Source organism: Eumetopias jubatus, unplaced genomic scaffold, assembly GCF_037043125.1.
Source record: "Eumetopias jubatus isolate StellerSeaLion01/CBP00866 unplaced genomic scaffold, mEumJub1_p1.0 scaffold_15, whole genome shotgun sequence".
NCBI classification, from domain to species: domain Eukaryota; kingdom Metazoa; phylum Chordata; class Mammalia; order Carnivora; family Otariidae; genus Eumetopias; species Eumetopias jubatus.
The window spans coordinates 91,405,610-91,418,696 of NW_028274821.1; the positions used below are offsets into that span (position 1 = coordinate 91,405,610).

Genomic DNA, 13,087 nt, shown 5'->3' on the forward strand with positions numbered 1-13,087 from the left:
GAGGAGCCTCGTCCAAAACCCCCTTTCTCCTCATGTCGGGGGCCCCGGACCTGCAGTTTAAGTTGGGGCTTCATGTCGCCAAACTTGTTTTCTTTATGAGGGAAACATAATCTCTCCAGCGCTGGGCTGGAAGAGCATGCAAATCAGGCTAACAGTACTCTGTTCTGTGAGTTCTCCTCTTATGCAAATCCTCCTGAAATAAATCAGGCTTGCGGGGCAAAGGAGGGAAAAGGTGGGGGATCGGGGGATGGGGCTCCGTGCCAAGCGGGATGTGATGTCCGAGCCTGGCTGTGCCTGTGACCGACCGTGGGCCTCCCCCGTCTCCTCCGCGGCCGCTAGATGGCGGCACATGCAGGGTCTGGGACAGACCCGGAATGCACCTGCCGCGGGGCTGAGCGGGCTGAGCGGCTCACTGACGCTGGGAAGCACCTGGGCTTCTCCTTCACCTCTTCTGGGGTCAAGGCTGGGGAAGCGTGAATTCGGCTTTTCTGCAAGGACAAGAGGGACCTCTCTAAGAGCGGTCTGCCGTGGCTTTGGAGCAGAGTGCTCCTGGCTCGGGTTGGAGGGGGAGAGACAGAGACAGAGGAAGGAAGGAAAGACGAAAGAGTTTATGCAAAATCAAGTATATAAGTGTTTTAAATTTAAGTTTAAAAACGGAATGATTTAGCCATCCTTTCCTCTTCCAGGAGGCGTTAGTTAGAATGTCCCGGGGCAGAGCGCGGCTCCCCGGGTGGAGGGCTGGCAAGAGCCCGAAGTCGGAGCCGGGGAAGCTTTGATAAGCAAATGCAGCCCCGCGCTCGGGCGCTCTCTATTGGCTGTTCCTTCACCGCCAGATTTTGACACAAATAATCAGATTGAAAATCAAGGAGGGGAACAGAAGAGGGGGAAAAAAAAAACCAGAGAGAGTGAGAGAGAGAGAGAGAGAGAGAGAGAGAGAGAGAGAAAGAAGAAGTATCTATTTGAGCAGAGAGTCCGAGGTTGACAGAGTGGAGCCGATCCCCAGAGGCTGGGAGGTTCCCACCAAGACCAAGACTGCATCCAGGACCAGACGGCAGAGCTAGGGACAGGTGAGTGCTGTCATTCCGGCCTCTTCTTTTTCAATTTGCATATCTGACTTAGATTGTTTCCAGGCAGGTCACCCAGGCCCTTTGGCAGTTACAGGAAGAATTAGGTGGACTGGGGTATCTCTTCCACAGGATGCAGCTTTCAGCCCTTGAACCCAGCAGACAGGCGGTGGTGGGGGGCAGAGCCCTATAGGAGTTCCGCCCTCTGCCAACTGTGCATAAACGGCCTTTCCAAAACCCGGTTGGGTCTGACGGTGATCACCTGTGTGTGCGAGGTCATACCCGCAACCCCAGCTCTCCCAGGGACCTGGGCAGAATGTGGGGCAACACTCATTCAGGCACCTGGCTTAGTGTGGCCCTGTCCCCTCTTCACCCTGAGCTTCCCTTGTCTATAAAATTAGAGTGAAATTGAGAGGACTCCGAGGGAAGTTCTACCCCCAGCATCCCACACTCCCCGGTGCCCTTCACCCAAGTTCCTGGGGCACTTTGAGAGTGAGTGCCCTCCCATCCAGAGCCCCGTGAGGGGAGAAGGGAAAGTGCCTTGTCCACCACCCCCAGCCCCCGGCCTCCAGGAACAAGAGGGCTGCAGAAGGGCAGGTGGTTTCTCAGTCTTTTCTACCTAATTTGGGAAAAAAAGACCAAGTTTAGAGTCTGGGCATCTGGTGCCGGCTCTAAAGTAAGGCTTGTTAAGAGGGGAGTCTATAGAATAGCTGTGGATATTTGCTTGTATACATTTTTCTGTGGGGAAGGTCTGCAGCTTTCATGAGTTTCCTGGAGGGGGCAAATTAATTTGCAGGCTCTGAACGTGGATCTGACAGCAGCTAGCTAAGATGCACCTGCCCATGGAGGCTCACACCTCCTGAATAGTTATCAGTAGGCAATGAATGGGTAGAAGGTTTCAGTCTTAGTGAGGTGGCGAGTCTCTTGTCCTCAGAGGTGGTGCACAAGGGACTCTTTTATTTTATTTATTTATTTTTTAAGATTTTATTTACTTGACAGAAAGCAAGACACAGCGAGAGAGTGAACACAAGCAGGGGGAGTGGGAGAGGGAGAAGCGAAGCAGCCTTCCCGCTGAGCAGGGAGCCCGATGTGGGGCTCCACCCCAGGACCCTGGGATCATGACCTGAGCCGAAGGCAGATGCTTAAGGACCGAGCCACCCAGGCGCCCCACAAGGGACTCTTTTAATAAGGAGATGTGTCAGGTGTCTTCCAAATCAGGATGGGGGGGTCAGAATGCTGGTTTCCCTGCAGAAGGTGCCTGGGGAGCATCAGAAAGCCATATCTGCCTTGGGTTTGTTGGATGGAGTTACTCAAAACGAGTGCAGAACATTTTCTCGAGGCTTTCAGGAGGGCAGGTGAGGTTGGGGTCCTTTTGGAGAGCACAAGGACTCTCGAAGATTCTGGGACCTGTCGCCCCTGGGAAAATAGCCTGACCACATATGATTTCGTCCCTTTTCAGAAACAACAAAAAAACCTTACCTCCTCCTTAAATTAGAGGGAGGTTTTTGTTGTTGTTGTTGTTCATTTGCTTTCAGGAATTCAAACCAACGGGAGCTGCTCCAATTCAGAAATGTCCAGGAAATGTTTTGTTCACTCATTTTTGTTTTTATTGTGGTAAAATACACATGACTGGAAAGTGACCATTTTAATCATTTTTAAGTTTACAGTTCTGTACCATTAAACGCATTCATAATGTTGGGCAACCGTCACCACCGTCCACCTCCAGAACTTTCTTCATCTTCTCAAACTGAAACTCTGTCCCCATTAAACATGAACTCCCCTCCCTTTCCCGTCCTCCGGCCCTTGGCTCTCACCACTGTCCTTTCTGTCTCTATGAATCCGACTTCTCTAGGGACCTCATATAAGTGGGGAGTCCTACAGCATTCATCTTTTTGTGACTGGCTTATTTCCCTTACATGGGGTCCTCAAGATTCATCCATGTTGTAGCGTGTGTCAGCACATCCTTCCTTTTTCAGGCTGAATAATGTTCCATTGTATGGATATGCCACGTTTTGTTTCTCCATCATCTGCTGATGGACACTCGGGTTGCGTACATCTTTTGGTTATCGTGAATCATGCTGCTGTGAATTTGGGTGTACAAATACGTCTGAGTCCTTGCTTTCAATTCTTTTGGGTATAAGCTCAGAAGTTGATTCACTCACGTGTGACACTGCAGTCTCTGAACTTAGGAAGAGCATTTGAGAATTGCTTGCAGGTTTCAAATAAAAATAACGACCCCTTTCTGCCGGGGTCCCTAACATGAAACGGCCCATTTCCCTTAACTGCTACATGGAAAGGGTTTTTTTTCGTTGTTGTTGTTTGTATGTTGTTTGAGTCACGTCTTTAAACATAAAGGAAGTCCAAAGGGTCCTCTGTCACTGACTCTGAGAAACAACAGTCTTACCCAACCCTCCCAAAAAGGGAACCCGAGTGATGAGGTTCTTAGTCAAGACAGGTCAGTCCTTCGGTGAAGGTCAACAAACTGTGCATGGGATTTTAGAGCAAAAGGGAAGTTTAGAAATCTCTTAGTCCAACGGTCCCTTTTGAGAGATAGGAAAACCAAGCCCCAGGTTGGAGGCCGACGTGGTCAAGCTCAAGGTCACAAAATCAGACTCAGCCCCACGGGAGGTCCGTGGCGCCCCGTTATGTGGAAGTCACCAGGCTGTGGCTTCGAGTCCACCTGGACGTAGAGGTGCGGGGCCGAGATTCTGACTCGGGGTCAGAGCACCCTCTATCGGGATGGAGGGTTTGGAAGAGATGTTAACAGAAAGTCTCTTTCCGGAGGTCGATACCATCAAGGCCTCTGTTTCATGAAGAAATCTTAGGGTTCTTTCACAATCTCTGCTCTGAGCTCTTTCTCAGAACGGTCCGTGTGAATCAAAACGGTGTGGTTGTTAATTAACTACAGTATAGGTGATTGGTTCCTGTTTTTTTTGTTTTTTTTTTTAACTCTGCTAACAGGGGCCAAAAGGAAGTTCTCCTGGTGTGTTTGGCCCCCACGGGGAGCTTGAAGGCTTAAAGCCATGGGGTTGGCTGTGCCATTCTACCGGGCTTCGTGGACAGAACATTCTAGAGAGGGAGAGGGAGGGAAACTGGGGGCTCTGAAGGGGATCCCTAGAGTGGGCCCTGAGAGTCGCTTTCCTCCAGCCAGGGACCCCGGAAGCTGGGACTATGTTGTCCTGACTCCTAACCAGTTGACCTCTATGGTGTCCTCAGGCTCTGAGCCCAAGGGAACAACAGAGCTTCCTGAAGGAGGTCTTTCTCTCCGACCTCTCCCCGCAAAACTCTCCAGGAACCCATGTGGAACTTCTGGGTTCTAGAAAAGACAGAATTCAAAGGAATTTGATTTTGCCATCATCTTGCCCCACCAACCAGCCTTCCCTCCCTGCTCCAGGCAGGTTGTCTTCATGGGTAGCTGGAAAGACCACAGGTGCTGATGGGCAGAGCCCTGGGCCAGGAGTCAGGTCCCAGCAAGACAGGAACACAAGGCCTGGATGAGCCACTTTCCTCCCTCAGCCTCAGTTTACCCTGTGAGCCCAGAAGACAATGCCCCCATGGGTGTCAGTTTTCATGGCGTAACGCACACCAGGGAGCTCTAGACACCTTCCTTAGCCTGTCTGCGCACTTGCCTCCGCCCCGAGTGCCCACCGCGTGTCTGACAGTTGAGAGTATAGAGGCCGGGGCGGGGCGGGGCGGGGGGCGGCGGGCAGCCTGGGATCATGAGCCAGTCTCCAAGCCTCGTTCCTCCTCTGTGAAATGGGGCAGTAGCCCCTCAGCTCCCAGGTCCAAACTCACGGAGCTAAGGCTACGCAGATTCTGGCTGCAAGAAGTATCTCCTGGCATTCCAGCAGTTTCATGCCGACCTTTGGTTCTCGTTGGCTTACTACTAAAATACTATGTAAAAAATAATAGATCATCTTTTGATAGAGAGACCGTGGCCCTTGGAGGCTCCCCCAGAACAAAAGGCAAAAGCACGCAGCCCCCGCCTCTCCTGTAGGGGGTGTGTGTGGGGGGGTCTCCTCTGGCTCTGCCCAGGGTCTGGCCTCCCCAGGGGATTCCTGGACCCAAGAGTTAGAAGGGGGAAGGGGGAGTGGTGAGAGGAGCCCTGGGGGAGGGGAGGAGGCAGAGGAAGACTGCCCCTGGCAGATAAGGCCACGGCAGGCTTCCCGACAAGCCTGGGGGAGACAGCAGGCCAGGCAAGCCTTGGGAGGGCAAAATCTGACGGCTGGACTGGACCCCAGAGCCTTCAAGTCCCACCTCTTCATTTCAGATCCCAGAGGGGAAGGGCCTGGAGCATGTCCCTGCTCCTGGTCCCGGGCTCATCCCTGTCCTCGGAGCGCACCTGCTCTGGGCAGGGTACTGGAGATGCGGCCAGACAGGACAGGGCGTGGGCTGTGCCAGCCTTCCTGAAGCTTCTCCTCCCGCGGGCTGTGAGGCCACCACCTGCTCAGTGCTCCTGCAGCCCCAGCGCTACGCCGAGCACTTTGCACACTTGTTTGTAGTAGAGGTCCTTTCTGCCCAACAATGGCAGGAAGGTGGCTTGTGATGCCCGTTTAGCAGATCTGGACACTGAGGCCTATGGTGAGGAGGGCAGGCCCTAGGACTGCCCAGGGTGGAGTGGCCTCACCAGACTCCTGATGCCCTGGGGGCTCTGGTGAGGGGCAGGCAGGCCTGGGCACAGCTGGGGGCCTCTGCCTGGCTTGGGGTCACCCTGGGGGAAGGGGTGACTCCCTGGGCCTGCTCCAAAGGCAGGGCTCCAAGCTGCCCTCTCTAATCTCCCTCCGCACAGCCGCTCCTCGCCTTGGCCTTATCACCCAGCCCTGGCTCTTGTTGGAGCAGCTGTAATCCCTTTCCCGCGCTTGGCCCTATCATCCCTGCAGCCCTGCATGGCGGCTGGCCTATGGAAGGGGGCTCCGGCTCTGAGGCCTGGGAATGGGACCCACAGAGGAGCCACCAGCAATGCCACTGACGAAGTATTTCCTGAACTCCTGCCTGGGCCTGGCCTGGGGTGGTGGAGAGGAGAGAGGACCACTCAGATGTTCTCTGTCTCCCAGGAGCCCTCGGGGGAGCCTCACGGGCTGAGCACAAGGAGCCTCGAGGGGCAGGAGATGCTCTTCTCACGCCAAGCCAGGGGTGTCAAGGTGTTCAGGCTGGTCTGGCTCTACCACGCCACCGACCCCCGCCCAGCACCAAGGCCATGTCCTTTTCCTGACTTGGTCTTCCGTGTCTTCCCCCACCCCCTGACTGGTGGGTTCGGTACCATGCAGCTGAGCTGGGCTGCCCACTGCTTAGTTCTTACAGTTGGTGGACATTGGCCTCTTCCTCCATGTGCACAAAATGCCCTCCGTCTTCCCAGTGGGGTGGCATGGGGGAGTCCTCTCGGGCCTTGAGCCCCACACGCAACTCCAACCCCCCCACACCCCCACTCAGAGAGAGAGAGAAGGCTCCTCCCTCTCTGGGCACCAGACTCTGGGCTGAGGCCATGGACGAGGGGCAGCCCTGCTCTGGGTGCCTCAGTGCCGCAGTAATGTGGCTTTCAATCGAGGTGCCCCCTTTGTTGCAACCCGCCTCCCCTGCCCCCCCCCCCAGCCTCCCCCCCGTAAGCACTAAGCACATAAGATGCACTCGCCGGCACTACCTGCCTGGGTGCTGCACCTTACAGAAAAGGGAGTAGGCCCAGAGAGGTTAAGCGTCTGCCCCAAAGTGCACAGCGGGTGAGCTGGAGTTCTAACCCGTGAGCATCTGACTCCAAAACCTGAGCTCAGACCACCCCTTCCGTGGCCTCTGGATGCAGATCCCCCAGGGGCGCAAATGCAGCTTTCTGGATGCCGGGGCCACCGTGCCATATTTGAAGCCACCCCTGTCCTTCCTTCTCTGCTCCCAGTGTGATTCAGGGCATGTGGGCAGGAGCAGACTGACCCTGGGGATTTTGTAGAAGGTGGGTGTATTAGTTTCCTAGCAAGGGAGTAGTGGAGGGAGGTTAGGATTTGTAGCCACTGCAGCCAACTACCAGAAACCAGGTGGCTTAAAACAACACAAAATTTATTCGTTCAAGGTTCTGGAGTCTAGAGATCCCAAATCAAAGTGTCTGCAAGGCCAGTTCCTTCTGGAGGCTCTGAGGGAGTTTGTCGCGTGCCTCTCTCCTGGCTTCTGGTGGAGAGAGCGATGCTCGGTGCTCCTCGGCTTGTGGGCGCGTCCCTCCCATCTCTGCTCCCGCCTCCAGATGGTGTTCTCCCTGTGTGTCTGTGTCTGTGTGCCCAAAGGTCCCTCTTCTTATAAGAACCCTGGACATACTGGGCTTAGGGTCCACCCTCACTCAGTATGACCTCATCTTAGGTTGGTAAAATCTGCAAAGACCCTATTTCCTCAGAAGATCCCATTCACAGGTAGACATGAACTTCTGGGGGACACCATTCGACTCAGGACAGTGGGTTCTGATATCAGGAGGAGGCTCTAAAATACAGAGACTGCTGTCTTCTTGCCCCTTCCTAACTGTTCTCCCCCTCTCCCCTTGCAGGTGTGGGGTGCACATTTACCATGCCACGCTCCTTCCTGGTGAAGAGCAAGAAGGCTCATACCTACCACCAGCCCCGCATCCAGGAAGATGACCCGATCTGGCCTCCTGCCCTCAGCCCCAGTGAGTCAGAGAGCCCCCTGCGGCACCCACCCAGGGCTCCCTGCCCCCTGTGTTGGGGATGCGGCAGCATCCCTTCTGCGAGCAGAAGCTCAGTAAATGTTGGTTGAACGAACGAATGAATGCGCCCGTCTCTTCTGACCCGTTGGGATGGTGGGAGCATCCGGATCGGAGCTGGTCCCTAGCAGCCGACATGTGGGTCCTAACCAGACTCAGGAAAGATCTAGGGCTGAGGCTGGGTGCTCAGAAAACTAACACCGGTCCAGGAGTTCTCCTCGGGGGCGTTGCTTTCGGCCTCCATCCTGGGCAGGGCCCGTGCGTGTGAGCGGCTGGGGATGGCAGCAAGTGCGTCTCTGGGTCCCCATCCTCCTAGGAGCTGTAGCTGGTGTCTCTGATGGTCTTGTCTCCCCACAGGGGCCAGAGACCAGGTCCTGAGCAATGATCCCGTCCTCAACACCCTGTTCCCAAACCAGTGCCTGACCTGGACTGACCTCAAACGGGAGCCAGAGCTGGAGCTGGATCAGAGCCTGAGCAGGACGGCCTTGGTGCCAGGTACCCAGGCCGGGGCCACTGGCCATTCCCCGTCAGCCAGTGCAAGTGGAATGGAGGGAGGATGGGCTCATGGAAGCAGGGATCCTTGGAGTTATGGAGTCAGGCAAGATCGACAAGGCCATCCGGATACAATCTGGGCTCTCCAGCTTCTGCCTGGACCCCTCTAGGACGGGGAGCTCACTCCCAGATGAGAGCTTCTGTGTGGCAGGTCAGAAGAAGTGGTGGGCAGGCCAATGCAGTGGGTGAGGTGGGCACTCTGCAGGTGCCGGGGACCTGAAAAGCTGAGAAGCCACGGTGAAGACCCAGACCCTCTCCCACAGTAATACTTTGGGCTATGCACCACAATCCTCAGCATGAGGTCATCAGGTGGAGAGTGGTGGGGAGCAGTGCCCTAGTTATCAATGAATCACCACCATACGCGTGTCGCACTCTCCACAGAGGGCCCTGCTGTAATGCCCCGATCCCAGGACAGGGAGTCCGACTCACCCCCGTTCTACAAGCCCAGCTTCTCCTGGGATGCCCTGGCCTCGTCCTACGGCCACAGCTACCGGCAGGCCCCCTCCACCATGCAGTCTGCCTTCCTCGAGCGCTCCGTCAGCCTGTACGGCAGCCCTCTTGTGCCCAGCACTGAGCCGCCCCTGGACTTCAGCCTCCGCTGCTCCCCGGGCATGGACACGTACCACTGCATCAAGTGCAACAAGGTGGGCAACTTGGGTATGGGTATGGGTGGGCTCACGGGCCCTGCTGTGCGTCCCCTCTCCAGTTCCCTGGCAGCTGGGTGCTCCCTGTGCTGTGAATCTTGAGTCCTTTGGTGGGGTCGAGGGTTCAGCATGCTCGTCCTCACCATGAGGACGAGGACCATGAGCCCTGGCTGTGTGCTAGCCCTGTGCGAAGCACTTGACATGCTTGAGCCCTGGGAAGCGGACAAAAAGCTCAGTGAGGTTGAGTCACTGGCCCAAGAGCGCACAGCAAGTAGACATCAGTACCAGCATTCAAACGTGGCTCTGGCAAACTCCTGGCTCTTAACCCCTAGGCTATTCAGCCTCTAGCTAGGGCCAGGAGGGGCCTTTGACATGCTCCCACAGCCCCCACTTTCTAGACAGGAAGCCAAGCCACAGAGAGGGAAAGGGACCTTCCCAGGACACACAGCACTCCGGTGCTTCTCCTGCTTTATGGCTGTCTGTGCCTGGGCATGGAGGGGGTGGGGCTGGCTTTGGGACCCAGGCCCATCTCCTTCTCCACAGCCCCCAGTGGCCTCACGCTCTGCCCCCTGCCCCCAGGTGTTCTCTACCCCACACGGGCTCGAAGTGCATGTCCGCCGCTCCCACAGCGGGACCCGGCCCTTTGCCTGTGACGTCTGTGGCAAAACCTTCGGCCACGCCGTGAGCCTGGAGCAGCACACACACGTCCACTCCCAGGTGGGCAGCTGGCCAAGACCAGGACCCCCCCCTTCCCATTCCTGCTCTGTGCCTCCCGCAGGAAGCCTAGAGCTATGGCTGGGTCTCTCACCCTGCCTCTGAAGGTGACACAGATCAAGGGTCCTTTACCCCCTCATCTGGGTCCCCCAAATCCTCTTTTTAAAATACATATATGTTATATATATTTAATATATGGTTTAATTTGTTCTTGATAATGAATAATTATGCTTTAGTGCTAGCCTCCGTTATAGTTTTCCCAACACACTCCCTGATGGACCAGATCAGCTTCACGTGCTGTTGGGAGAGGCTCCTGGCCCGGTGGGATTTCGGGGGCAGAGAGATGTCTCTGAGGCTCAGAAATGATCCTGCCGTCTGTGTGTTCAGAAGAGGTGTCCTCAGCTTCGAGGCCCCCGACTTTTAGAATCTTGGGGTCAGGCTTAAACGTTCATCTTGTCCCACTTAAGCCCTTCTTGAACCTTCCATTCCAGGGAAAGTACCAGAAATGACCCGAGTTGCTAACACAGGAGTCAATATAAGCTCAGGCTGGAGAGGGAGGATACAGTCATGAGCGCTTCCAACTGTGAACGCACACCACGTGCTAGTAGTTGCCGGCTCGGCTCTCTACACTTTGAGCTCATTACTGCTGTTCTCATGTACAGATGAGGAAACCGGGTCTCTAGAGGTTAAACGACTTGTCTAAGGTCACGCGGCTTCTAAGGGGCAGAAGCCAGAGTCGTGCCCCAATAATACAGACTCTTAACCAAAGCACTGCGAAGCCCATGACCATGCCCCAGATCAGTCGATCTATCAGTCAGTCAACAAACGTGTGTTGAGGCTTATTTTGCATGGGATACTGTTAAGATTACAGGGGAAAACCCACAGGAGGCCTCTCCGGCCCCATGTCTCAGCCCCCCTTGGGATGCAGAAATGGGGGTCTCTTGGTCCTGCTCCTCCAGGACCCGTTCTCGAGGTCCCCCCAACGAGTGTCCTGTTCCTCAGGGGATCCCGGCAGGGCCCGGTCCTGCGCCCAGCGTGGCAGTCCCGGGTCTCGAGGCCCCGCCCGCGCCTGACCCCCCTGGGCCTCGTTTCGTCCGGCAGGAGCGCAGCTTCGAGTGCCGGATGTGCGGCAAAGCCTTCAAGCGCTCGTCCACCCTGTCCACGCACCTGCTCATCCACTCGGACACGAGGCCCTACCCCTGCCAGTTCTGCGGCAAGCGTTTCCACCAGAAGTCGGACATGAAGAAGCACACGTACATCCACACAGGTGAGGCGCCCGCCCCTCGTCTGGCGCCGGGGTTCCCCGGCCACGCCCGCACGGGCCCAAGCAGAGCCGCTCCCCGCCCCCCTCCCTCCCATTGGTAAAAGGTCTCTGCTTCGGCCGGGCGAGGCGGGGGGGGGGGGGGGTTAAGTTACAAAGCGAGAGGCGCGCACCTCCACACAGAGGGCTGGACGCTCTGCTACTTAAGTACACGTTTAATGCGTAGAAAAAACGCCGGGAAGGGAACGGCCAAAGTGTGATCTCTGGGTCCAAGTGAGACTTGCAGGTGGATTCTCCATTCATTCATTCCTCCAGTCGTTCACTGCTTGGCTGTTAACTGAGGGCCCGGACCCAGTCCCCGTCCGACCAGGGTGCAACCCCGAGGGCGTTGTTTTCCCCTCTTCCTTTTGTAGTTCTTTTCTAAAGCGCATGTGGGCTGGCCGCGAGATAACACATAGCAGAGTTTGGCGAACAAATGCAGGGCAGCGGGGCGGCGGGCCTGGCGCCGACAGCCCTGACTCGCTCCTTGCTGCCCCGCAGGTGAGAAACCCCACAAGTGCCAGGTGTGCGGGAAGGCCTTCAGCCAGAGCTCCAACCTCATCACGCACAGCCGGAAGCACACCGGCTTCAAGCCCTTCAGCTGCGAGCTGTGCACCAAGGGTTTCCAGCGCAAGGTCGACCTGCGGCGGCACCGCGAGAGCCAGCACAATCTCAAGTGAGGCTGCACCTGCCCTGGGCTCCCGGCCAGCCCGCCGTGAGGTCCCGTGACCCAGAGGGAGGCCAGCCTCCTGCGCCCAGATCCCCGGTCTCCTGGAGTCAGGGCTGGGCAGGAATCTTTCAGCTTGTTTTGAGACTCAACAGAATTGCTGTGTGACCTCGAGCAAGTTGCTTTCCGTCTCTGGACCAAGATTTTCCTGCTGCAAAATATGAGAACTGGGCTGGGTCTTTTCTGAGCTAAGTTGTTTTAGAGGTCTAAGAGCTTGGGCACCTTCCCTCTCATGGAGCCCAGAAAGCCAGCATGGCCCTCCCCACTCCCCCCAAGGGATGCCAAGAATAGCCCATTACTGGAATCCACAGAGAAATCCTCCCCTTCTGCCTGTTGCCCACCGTGCTGGGATCTGGTTTTTAGTGGGTCTCCTTCTGGCTGCCATGGATGTCCGGAGCTGCTTCTTGTCCCAGTAGGAGGCCTAATACCCCTCTGCTTTGGCCAGATGTGCTGGCTGCCCCCCACTTCTGACTGGCACTCAGCCGGCCACGGGGCTTCCGGGCTGGAGAAACAAGCAGTCACTGCTAACAAGAGCCCGTTCCTCTCAACTGCTGTAAATAAAAATAAAGACACAGATTTATTTACGTTTAACCAGTGTTCATTGAGTGTGTCCTGGGTGCAAGTTAGGCTTTGGGAAGGGATGGTAGGGAGCTTCGAAAGGCAGAGAAAGCCAGGGCGCCAGGCTGGCTCAGTCGGTAGAGCACGCGACTCTTGATCTCAGGGTCGTAACTTCGAGCCCCATGTTGGGTGTAGAAATTACTAAAAAAAAATTTAAAACTTAAAAAAAATAGAGAGAAAGCTCTGGACTGGCTGACAGATGGGTTGGGAGATGTGGCCTCACACCAAACTGGTAAGTGCAGGAACAGAAGCAAGAGAGCCCGTAGCGGCAAGGTGATGGGGAAGGCGAGGCTCCTGCAGTTGGGGGCTGTATCAGTCTCCGCCGGCTGCTAACCAATTACCGTACGGTTAGTGGCTTAAAACAATACAGTTTATCCTCGTATAGTTCTGGAGGTCAGAAACCCAAAATGAGTCTCACGGAGCCAAACTCAAGGTGTTAGCAGGGCTGCATCCGTTCAGGGTAGAGGCCGTGGCCGCCCTCAGCTTGTGGCCGCTTCATCCATCTCAAAAGCAGGTGGCTCTGACCTCTGCTTCCATCACGCGCCTCATTCTTCTGCCTGACCTTCTCGCCTTCCTCTTGGAAGGACCCTGGGATCACATGGGGCTCATCTGGATGATCCAGGGTAATTTCCCATCTCAGATTTCTTGATGTAATCACCATGGTGTGCTGAATAACGGCCCCCAAGGATGACATCCGAGTCCTAATCCCTAGAGCCTTATATGGCCAAAGGGACTTTGCAGATAGGACTCACTTAAGCTTGGTGCCACCGTTTACTA

General features: G+C 55.9%; 1 protein-coding gene across 2 annotated transcripts; it reads left to right on the plus strand.

Annotated features, from left to right (window-relative positions):
- The first annotated feature begins 387 nt into the window (after positions 1 to 387).
- Positions 388 to 12,283, plus strand: GFI1B (growth factor independent 1B transcriptional repressor). Of its 2 annotated transcripts, none has more exons than XM_028090561.2 (7): positions 388 to 1,067; positions 7,582 to 7,701; positions 8,113 to 8,250; positions 8,689 to 8,951; positions 9,531 to 9,668; positions 10,668 to 10,932; positions 11,467 to 12,283. In XM_028090561.2, the coding sequence occupies exons 2-7, from the start codon at positions 7,602 to 7,604 to the stop codon at positions 11,643 to 11,645; spliced, it is 1,083 nt and encodes a 360-aa protein (XP_027946362.1). In that variant the 5' UTR covers positions 388 to 1,067; positions 7,582 to 7,601; the 3' UTR covers positions 11,646 to 12,283. The 2 variants fall into 2 exon arrangements, with proteins under 2 accessions (XP_027946362.1, XP_027946363.1); XM_028090562.2 differs by having other exon boundaries at positions 389 to 1,067; positions 10,767 to 10,932.
- The last annotated feature ends 804 nt before the right edge of the window (positions 12,284 to 13,087 follow it).

What these genes read in the sequence shown, in the direction of transcription:
- GFI1B (XM_028090561.2), top strand. Translation starts at nt 7,602, where the DNA reads ATGCCACGCTCCTTCCTGGTGAAGAGCAAGAAGGCTCATACCTACCAC. An exon ending in GCCTCCTGCCCTCAGCCCCA is followed by an intron (nt 7,702 to 8,112) that starts GTGAGTCAGAGA and finishes GTCTCCCCACAG; the next exon opens with GGGCCAGAGACCAGGTCCTG. An exon ending in ACACACACGTCCACTCCCAG is followed by an intron (nt 9,669 to 10,667) that starts GTGGGCAGCTGG and finishes CCTGTTCCTCAG; the next exon opens with GGGATCCCGGCAGGGCCCGG.